We start from the raw sequence: 10,688 nt of genomic DNA, 5'->3' as shown, positions 1-10,688 counted from the left end.
AAACCGTCACGAATATTTGTGGCGGTTGGTCAAACCGTCACAACTTGTTTTCTTTCCGCCGGTATTTTTTCTGGTAACGACGTCCGTTGCCGGTTTTTTTATGTTGTGACGGCTAAGAACCGTCACTAATATATGATTTCATGACGTCGGTTTTTCCGACGTTCACCGGGTATCGAAACCGGCCGGCGGTTTTCAGTCGCCGGCGACGGATTTTAGATTCTCAGAAATTTTACGCCATTCAAAATATACACTGCTGGATAACTTTCCATTGCAAAATAGAAACAGCATTAAGTTTCACGTTTTACACTGACGCACTACAAAAACAACATTAAGTTTTACATTTACATTGATGCACCATAGATCAACAGTAAGATGTTTCACTAAACCTGCGGAAAAAAACATCCATAGAGTTCAAAAAGATGGCAACTAAGGTTATCAACATTCAAAATGCCTGCGGAAAGTTTGGGACATGATACCAACACACCTGATGGCATGAACACAAAAAAAGAGAGATCACATTCCCTTGTATTCAAAAAAAACAAGCACCTGAGTCGCCAGAGTTATATATTAGTAGTATATCAGTCAAGCATCTATGTGCACCAACATCTTCCATTCATGGACTGTTGCTAGTCTCTGCCTCAGTCGATGGGGTAACAATGTTAGCAGTTCCCAGTCCAAGGTGCGCAACAAGGGCCTCCAGTTTAGTTATCCGTAGCATTGCTGCTTGAAGTTGTGCAACAGTACTCTCCAATTGTTGTCTAAGGTTCAAAACTTCAGCATTTGGGTCAGTGGAAGGATTGGTGGATGATTCTTCACCCCAATATTTCTTTGGCTTTATACCATTGCCTAGACAGCGAACACGACCACCTTTATCTCGTTCTCGCACTTGGGCAAAAGCATCATGTCGTCCTTGTAGCACAATATGAGAACCTGGTTGGCTAGCTTGGATCTCTACTTGCTCCATTTCCTTCTACAGAAATATGAATATAAGAGCAAATGCATTTAAAAAGTTAGTGAAATAGCCTTGAAAACTACATTTTTATTTTAAAAGTAGGCAACAACCATAACAGATCAAAAGGCATTGTTCACTCAGATATACCATCAGGAAACACATGAAAAGTTGTGTGCTAATATATGTAATAGGAGAGATATTGCATCCTAACTTATTGCTTGGTTCTTGCACCACTAAAATTTGCATCCCTACTTCATTATGTGACATATTAAGAATTAACAGTAATATATCTTTCGTCTTAGCCAAACATCACATAACAGTAAATACATCTTTTTTTCTTAGCAAAATATCTATGCGTAAAGACCTTGCCCCACTGGTTTTCTGTGAAACCAGTCCACCATTCATGCTAGATTATACAGCTGAAATTAGAAGTGACTTTTACAACACAGAACAGTGGAGCGGCCATGGATGCCAAAATCACATTTAGAGATAGTGCTTAAGTAATCATATCTAAACAAATTAAAAATTGATTCATAATAAATCAAAATACGTACAAGTTCTGCAGCCACTTCTGGATCCATCAATACTTCATCTGGGTCTTCAGTTTTCTTCTTTTTAGTATGGGTAGCACCAAAAATCTCGTGACGTTTAGGACGCCGTCCTAGTTTCTTTCCCAGCTATATATAGATAATTCAAAAAGAAAATCAACATCCATATAAAAACAGAAACACACATATAAACTCATTGAACACTTAAAAAGATAACAATTCTTAAAGACGGTTGATGAATTTCCAGCTTAAGAATCAAACATAATAACCAGAAGCGGAAAAAAAAAGTAGCTAAGGAAGGTAGGGCGTAATGATTAATTTCAATTCTAAGTTCTACTTCAATGTTTATGTTGTACCAGCAAGGAAGATCTATCACTATTAGCATAGGAAAGAGTATTTAAGACTTGGCAGTGGTATAGAAACCTACCTCTGCGGCACACTTAGCATGAGGTTTAGAGCCCATAGTATGGCGAGATTTTTGTTCCTCCCTGTTTTCCTTGTTTTTTTGGCATATTTCCTACACCAAACATAAGATCTGAAAATTTCAGGCCTGCTTAATTATGAGACTGCTCATGAAAAACAAAAATACCAATGCTTACTTGTTTCTCCAAATCAGTATTCCAAACCTCAACGAGTACCCTCCACTGGCTCTCAACAACATTGTGTGGTGGATTAGCAAGACGTTCTTCCACCGTATTCCATTTTTATAAGCATTCTTTTTAACATGATATTTGTGATCCTTACACCTATCATTTATCTTGGAGTAGATCCAGTCATCCAACACTTCTGGGTACTTAAATATTTGCTGACATCAAATATACAACCACAAAAGATGAACATTTCAGAATTTTGAAAAGATATGGATTCAGAGGTTATATGAAAAAACATGCATATGTTATTGTACCTTTATTTCAAGCACCACATTCTCAACTAAGTGTGAAGGCATGTATTTCCAGTCATGTATTGTCAACGCTAGTTTGTGCCCATCACTCGCTAGATGAGTGATATATTTGGTTATATACGTACCATTTTCCCCCAAAGGACAAAGGTGTTCCATGTCCACTTCAACTGCAAGCCTCTGATTTGGTAATAGGTCATGCAAGAACCTCAAAGCCGCTCCACCTTTAGGCATCCTACAAAAAATCTAAAAGTTATGATGTCAGTGTACTTAAGTAATCATCTAACAACGAGAAACAACTGAAATAAGCATAACTTGTAGAAAGACACAGTTTTAAAAGAACTATCTTTTCAAATGTTATATTAATAACACATTATAAGAACTAGCAATACAGGAATGAAAAAAATGTAACATGTTCAAGAATCATCATCTGATCCACTGTCAAACTCAACATCAGGGCCATCATTCTCATCTTCTGAAAACCCATCCACAAATTCCTCTTCTTCTGACTCTACTTCTTTGTCAGCGTCTTCTTCTTCTTCTACCTCTTCTTTTTCCTCTTCTTCTTTTACCCATATTTGATCTCCACTGCCATTTCTCATAGGAGGATCAACTATCACCCCAGTCCCATCATTTATAGCACCAATACTGTCGTCCTCTTCATTGTTAACTTCATTTCCAAATGGAAGGTTATCCAATAGTTGATCTGAACTATCATCACCCATGTCAGGTTCCTGAGAACAACATCCCATTCCTGAGAACAACATCCCATTCAGGTTCTACAGGGTCTTGGGTATAAAATACTTGTCGGCATTGAGAGGCCAACACATAAGGCTCCTCCCATTGTGTCCCCAAGAGATGGTTAAAATTCACAATAGTGAACCCTAAACTATCAGTCTTTAAACCAGAAGTCCTTGTTCTGCCAGAAGTGTTCACCACATTATCCCAATTGCACTCAAACAACACGTATGAGTGACCTTGTCTATATGTCAACTCAACTATGTTTGTAAGTACTCCATAGTACGAGCGCTCTGAATCATTGCTTGGGTCCCGAGCTGCTCCACTTCTAAAGGAAGGCGCCATTGAATCGACTACCACACCACTATTGTGTCTTTGTTCCATTTTCTTTACTTACAACTTTGAAATTATAGCCTTGTGTTGTATAACCGGTGAATTTTCTCGCACTTGAAAAGGGACCTTCGGCAAGCAAATCTAATACTTCAGCAATACTCACTTTAGATTTCATAAGCAACCTAATATGATTCTTAAACCAATCAGCAAACTCATGTTTGTGCTTTCGCTGGCGTTCAAGGTCACTTAGTCTTGGGTGCATCATAGACAGTGTAGTTTTGTGTTGCCTATAAAATGTAATCAAAGCAGATAAATTAAATGGTGTAGCCGGGAAAAAAAAAGGTAAAAGACTTAACATAAAACTTGGGTAAATAAAGTGATGCTTATGCTATGTATGGAGCCACATCATCATCATTAGACAAGATATAGCCATGCATCTTCTTCTTTTGATCGCCAGTTAAAGCAAATTTCACCGCTTTCCCAATGGGAGTATCATCTACGTATCTAGGTGGTCTATTGGTTCTTGACTCGATATCTTTGAGGTACCTCGACAAGAATGTAACACATTCATCAGCCAAATAGCCTTCAGCAATAGATCCCTCTGGATGAGCTTTATTCCTTACATATTTCTTCGAAGTGTACAAATACCTGCCAAAAAAGAATAATAAGTGAGTGAACAGAAAACCAACAATAAAGAGAGCAAATAACTTTATTGAACAGAAATAAGTAAGAAACGAACAAAGCAAAGCCAACAAAAGTTTAAAATGTATACCGTTCAATGGGGTACATCCACCGATACTGCACAGGTCCTCCTAAACGTGCTTCTGTCGCCAGATGGATAGGCAAGTGAACCATAATGTCGAAGAAGGCAGGTGGAAAAATCCTCTCTAATTCGCAAACAATGGTAACAATGCGCTTCTCCAACTCTTCAAAATCTTCGGGGCGTGACACCTTGGAGCATAGTTCACGGAAAAAGGAACTCAACTCCATTAGCACTTTACTGACCTTAGACGGTAACGTCTTTCGGAATGCCAAAGGTAGAAGCTGCTGCATGAGCACATGTGAATCATGACGTTTTAGACCAAAACTTTTACGTTGCTGGACATTTACACACCTCGCAATGTATGCTGAGTACCCATCCAGGGTCTTCAAATTCTTCAAGACATTAAGAAACATAGTCTTTTTTGGATTATCCATGGAATAACATGCTCCTGGCAAGAAGTATTTCCCATTTGGTAATGGCCTTGGATGAAGTTCAGGTCTAATCTTCAGGAGTTGCATATCAAATCTTGCTTTAAGACCATCCTTAGTTTTTCCAGCAATATCCATTATCGTACCCAGAACACTATCACAGACATTCTTTTCAGTGTGAATCACATCTATGTTATGTTTGAGAAGATTATTTAGCCAGTATGGAAGTTCGTAAAAGATACTCAATTTCTTCCAATTGCTTGGCATATTATTTGCGGATCTACTTGATCCTCATGTTTTTCTCTTGCGTGGACGATCTCCCCTCAAATTCTCCTCGAACTGTTTCCAAATATGTGTGGAATGTCTTTCAGCAAGCTCAAGATATCTGGCCCTAACAATGGGTTTGGACGTGGGCTAAGTTCTACTTTCCCATCAAAATCTTTCTTAAGTATGGTGCGAAACTTATGATAACAATTCAGACAATCAGCTGTCAAATACACAGCAGTTATAAAACAAACATCATTAACAAATTAACGCTTGACTAAGCTTAGCATACAGATACAGCAGATGTTCATTTGATATAAGTAAATCACAACAAAGATATAACTCCTCCCAAGTTTAACACAACTGCAACAACACTCATATATTCTCAAAGTTTACTGCTAAGATTACATAAGTAAATCAAAGAAAAGATGTAAGTCCTCCTAAGATCTAGAATCAATCAATAAAACTAGAACCGAAACCATCAAAAGCTAATGTTATTTGCATCACAGATAGAGATTCATTCAATTTACTAACAAATAGATTAATATAGGATTATTATGCTTTTTTAATATCAAGCACTGCTGCGAAAACTTGTAAAACACACAACTGACTCATCTTTATGAAAGGGTCCATCGAGAGAATCATTTTGACAGAAACTCAGTTTAAGTATAAAGATTATTACCTATGATTCATCGGTAAGAATCGTCGATGGCCCATGTAGACTGTTTTCCTTCTATTATTCAACCACTGGTGCCGAGTTTCTTCAAGACACGTTGAACATGCCAATTTACCTTTATTACTCCATCCAGAGAGCATTGCAAGTCCGGGATAACCACTTATAGTCCATAATAATCCCGCTTTCAGATTGAACATTTCATTTCGTGAGGAATCATACGTGTCCACCCCTTCCTCCCATAATTCCTTCAGCTCATCTATCAATGGTCTCAAATACACATCAATATCGTTACCTGCAATTTTTGACATAGAAGGTTGTGATCAGTTTGAATATTTGGTTATGAAAGAATAGTAATGTAATCTTGACAAAACATATAAAAATCAAGATAAATATCATTACCTGGACTATGCGGGCCTGGTATAAGCAAAAGACAATATCATGTTAGGTTGTTTCATGCATAACCATGGTGGTAAGTTATAGGGTAACAAAACCACAGGCCATGTGCTATGCAGATTTCTCATTGAACTATATGGACTAAACCCATCAGTTGACAAACCTAATCTGATATTCCTTGGATCTGCCTTAAAAGTTGGATTCATCTCATCAAAATGCCTCCATGCTTCAGAATCAGCTGGATGTCTCAATACCCCGTCTTTTGTACGCCCTTCATGATGCCATCTCATATCTCCTGCAGTCTTAGAACACACGAACAACCGTTTTAGCGAGGTTTTAAAGGAAAGTGACGAAGTATTTTAGCCGGCGTTTTTAATCTTCCATCTTTGTAACAAGAAGCTTTGCAAACCTTATAAGATTCAAGATCCGCTGTCTCCTTATAATACAACATACAATCATTGGGACAGGCATCAATCTTAATGTAAGACAATCCCAAATCTGATAGTACCTTCTTACACTGTGAGAAGTTTTCTGGCAATGTGCACCCTTCTGGAAATGATTCTCTTATGAGTTGAAGCATCTCTTTGAATGACTTGTCAGAATCCCACCAACGCATTTATAGTTCCAAAATCTAACAAGAAAAGACATCATCGACATCTTATCGCATCCGGGGTATAATGGCTTCTTTGAATCTTCTAGCAACTTATAAAACTGCGCAGCTGAACTATCACTTGGCATCCCACTCATTTCTGCATCCAACATATCACTCATATCCTCATCAGCACGCAACCCATATGCATCTCGCAGCATTCCAGTAATGTCATCTCCAACCTCTTCGCCATTGTTATCCATAATAACCTGATCTGCATTGATATTTTCGGCCCCCAAATTACGTGGAAATGTTGTTCTGAACCCTTCACCGTGATGATACCATACTGTATAGCTCCTTAACATACCACAGGTAACTAAGTCATCATATATCTCATCTCTAGTCTTGTAATGTATATTGGCACACTCCTTGCATGGACACTTCACTTTGTTATCTTCAGTAACAAACCCATTTTCAAACGCATAGTTCAAGAACAAACACAACCCTTCATGAAACTCCTTACTTGTTCTTTCAAAATGAACCCAACTCTTATCCATTTATCAATCACAATATTATTGAACTAAAATAACGACGAATACAATCAGTATAAATTTCTTCAATCAATATTCTTGGACCATAAGTACCTGACATCAAAGTAGAAAGGAACATTATAAAATTACAGTTGGAACTTGTGTTTTAATTCTCAGCAATTGAGTGCAAGACATGATTCCAAGTCACATGACACAAATAATATATAATCATTAAGTGAAAAGTTTTACTAAGAATCCCATTAACAATAACCAGTATACGAAGTACAAGAAAATCAGAAACTTGAAACTGAAACTATACAAGAAAATCACAAAATTACTTTGTGAATGCCCAAGTTCTGTTAACACAAATGTTCAAGGATTTAAGTCTCTAAATGATACAAATGTTGAAACACATACCCTAAGAGAACCACAAATTTGTAAGTATATTATGCAAGGAACCTGTGCAGTCAAAAGAGTCTACATTACAACATCTAATTAGGTCACTGGTAAGAGTCTACATTACTAAAATTAATCTTCATTCCTGACCCTATTGGTAGCAACAATAACTAAAAGTGGCTTGGCTAAAGATGTTTATCCTTTCTTCAGCTAACCAACATTTGAGTATTCCTAAAACTTGCTAATGCAGCAATAGAATCAATATACACCAATGTGAAGAATGCTAGGTTTGTTTTCATTACTCTCTGCAAATGCCACCAAACATCAAAAAGTAGAGAGCACCATTACTACTACAGAATCTACATTCAGTTTCATGTACCTGCTTAACACACCAATCCATGAAACCACTCATTATTCAACACCAAAAGTTCAATCATAATTGTCACAACCGTTCTGTTCTATACAAATACAGTTTCCAATTAACACATACATATTACTCTCTGCAAATGCCACTAGGCATGAAACACAATAAGCTCTGGCAAAGAAGGAAAAGAAACAAGTTTCACACAATGATGGAGTTCAGTGCCTTATACATTTTTCTAGAAAAAAACTTCAGACTGTCTCACCTCTTCTAATAGTCTAATTCACTAAACAAAAATGACCACAGATTCCATCAAGAAAAAAACGACCAAGAGATTATTAACTACAGAAATGTCACCATCAGATCAAAAATAGCAAAGAAGCGTTCTTTAAGTTCAAAGTGCAAGTACTAATCCAAAAATAACAAAGAATCATGCCTTAAGTTCAAACTGCAAGCACTAATTCATAGCAATTAATAAAGATGACATATGGATGTTCACCAATAACATATACTTTAACTAGAACAGGGAGTAAATCCAACGCAATGTAAATTACTAAGAGCCAAAGACTCGTTTGCACCCTGAACTTAAGAAGCAGAACTAAATAAAGATGCAATCCAAAATCGTTAAAGCAAACTAATCAGATGTTTAAAAATTTGAAGACTAAAAGAGCATTAATAATACCTAAGAGCGTCCACAGTGGTACGATCATAACCAAAGATCAAAGACCAAAACAAACGATCAAATTTGAGTTTAGTCTGGTGTTTGACGTTACGGGTGAAAGACCAAATTTGATCGAGCGTACACTATATATTCGCCTGGTGTGGGGCGTGGGATATACGTCCGCTTGATTGGGGAGATTCTTAAAAAAAAAAAAAAAAAAAGAAAGAAAGAAGTGGGGCGGAGGTATAAAGCCCGCCCCACAAAAAAATTTTGGAAAACAAAGAATGGGGCGAGGGTATAATGCCCGCCCCATACAAAATTAAAAAAAAAAATAAAAAATGGGGCGTAGACTTTACGTACGCCCCATGTGAAGCGTAAACTTTACGTACGCCTGGTGTGGTGCGGCGACTTTACGTACGCCTGGTGTGGGACGTAGATTATATAACCGCCTGGTGGTGGGGCGTGAACTATATGACCGCTCGACTATATCTGGGTTTGGTCTTGATCGCCGACCAAATTTGGTCTGGGTTTTACTCTTTGATCAAATTTTGATCGATGGTCCGTCTCACTACGCCAGCCCATTCGACTAGAAATTTGCTCTTAGTCGTCCACTGCAGTTGCTCTAAAGCAGTACCAGCAAGCAATTACAGAGAGGTGATGATTGAAATTCTGACCATACAAGAGGCAGTTAACGCATCTATTCGATCATTCACAGAATCAGGACAACCCATATGTTAAAGCCTAACGGAGAAATTTGGGTAGAACATTCTCGCAATCATAAAAAAATATTCCAATAAGGCATTACAGAACATCAATTACGAACTCTAGTATAGTATATTGATCCTATCAGCTAACAAGGATATGTACCGAGTTAAATATCCCAGTACGATCCAATAATTTAGCTCAGGACACCAAACTGAAAAGGCTCAGCCTTTTCTTATGCTTTCCCATTCAACAGAAATTAAAGATAACAACACAAACACAATCAGAAACTAAGAAATTTCACAAAACCCCAATATCAAGTACAAAACAGATAAAACCCAAACCCCAATCAGAAACTCTAAGCTCAAATTAAGTTCCATCAACAACCCATATCCAGATTTGGTTTCTAGCCAACAATATATAAAACAAACCCTAAGAAATTAAAAAAAAAAATGAAATCCATGACACAAACACCTAGAACTCAGGAAATTAAAGAAATTTATTTTTCCAGTAAACCCTAATAAATTGAAACTAAAGAAAAACAAATTTAATTTTTTTTAATACAAAGAGAAGGCCTGGAAATTTCACCTGAAAGTTGCCTCCTTTGGATCCTGCACAACAAATAAACAATAAAACAAGCAATCAAAAGAAAACCCAGTCCTTAATCAAAGAAATAAAACGAGATTTAAAGTAATACAAAAGAAAAAAATTTGGGAAATTTCACCTTAAAGTTTACTCCTTTAGATCATGCAGAACAAAGAAACAGTAATCAAAAGTAATATTAAGTACTTATAAGCGAGAATTAAAAGTAATAAAAAAAAGTTTGTATAAATCACCTTCGACAGATTATTTCAGATCCTGCAAAACAAGAGAAACAAATAATTAAAAGTAATATTAAGCAAAAGAAGAAAAAAAAAACCATTAATGGATGAGAATAAGCTCAGTGATGGTTACATACGAGATGTATAGAAGGTAAGAGAAACAAACCTCTGCAAATTTCTTCGGCGGAGAAAACAAGAAGGTAATAGCAGAAGAAAACCAGATCTATTTGTGGTAAGAAGATAAGAGAAACATGTAAGAAGATAAGAGAAAGAAATAAAAAATATAAAGGATGAAAATTTTGGTGAAATTTTCAGCGGGAGAGATAGACTGTCACCGCCTTTTCTGAAAAATTCTCTACTGATTAGTAACCGCAGCAATTGAAGATGGATATTTTCTTCAGTCGGAAACATTAAACTGACGAAAAAATAAGCGTGACCTTGACTAACTTAGCTATTTGTGGCGGTTGTTCCAAAACCCTCACAAATTATATCTGTCGGTCCCCTAGAACTGACCAGATTTTAATTGACTTTGACTGACCTATGTATTTGTGGCGGTTGGTCATAAGCCTCACAAATAAGGGTTATTTGTGATGCCCCTCTTAAAAAAAAAACTCACGATCGAGACTAGTTTTTGT

General features: G+C 36.9%; 1 protein-coding gene across 8 annotated transcripts; it reads right to left on the bottom strand.

The window, feature by feature from the left end:
- Positions 1-237: 237 nt before the first annotated feature.
- Positions 238-10,478, bottom strand: LOC113320918. Of its 8 annotated transcripts, XM_026568818.1 has the most exons (14): positions 10,389-10,462; positions 10,220-10,276; positions 10,069-10,090; positions 9,957-9,970; positions 9,821-9,843; positions 6,502-7,226; positions 6,157-6,295; positions 6,000-6,014; positions 5,607-5,892; positions 2,405-2,633; positions 2,100-2,305; positions 1,928-2,017; positions 1,507-1,629; positions 238-970 (listed from the first exon to the last, which is right to left on the bottom strand). In XM_026568818.1, exons 6-13 carry the CDS (start codon positions 6,607-6,609, stop codon positions 1,614-1,616), a joined length of 1,089 nt encoding a protein of 362 aa, XP_026424603.1. In that variant the 5' UTR covers positions 6,610-7,226; positions 9,821-9,843; positions 9,957-9,970; positions 10,069-10,090; positions 10,220-10,276; positions 10,389-10,462; the 3' UTR covers positions 238-970; positions 1,507-1,613. The 8 variants fall into 8 exon arrangements, with proteins under 8 accessions (XP_026424603.1, XP_026424601.1, XP_026424602.1 ...); XM_026568816.1 differs by having other exon boundaries at positions 10,220-10,478; XM_026568817.1 differs by lacking the exon at positions 9,957-9,970 and having other exon boundaries at positions 10,389-10,464.
- Positions 10,479-10,688: the final 210 nt, after the last annotated feature.

This window comes from Papaver somniferum, chromosome 11, assembly GCF_003573695.1.
Source record: "Papaver somniferum cultivar HN1 chromosome 11, ASM357369v1, whole genome shotgun sequence".
Lineage (NCBI taxonomy): Eukaryota > Viridiplantae > Streptophyta > Magnoliopsida > Ranunculales > Papaveraceae > Papaver > Papaver somniferum.
The sequence above is the reverse complement of the archived record's forward strand: the minus strand, read 5'-3'. Positions and strand labels throughout refer to the sequence as shown.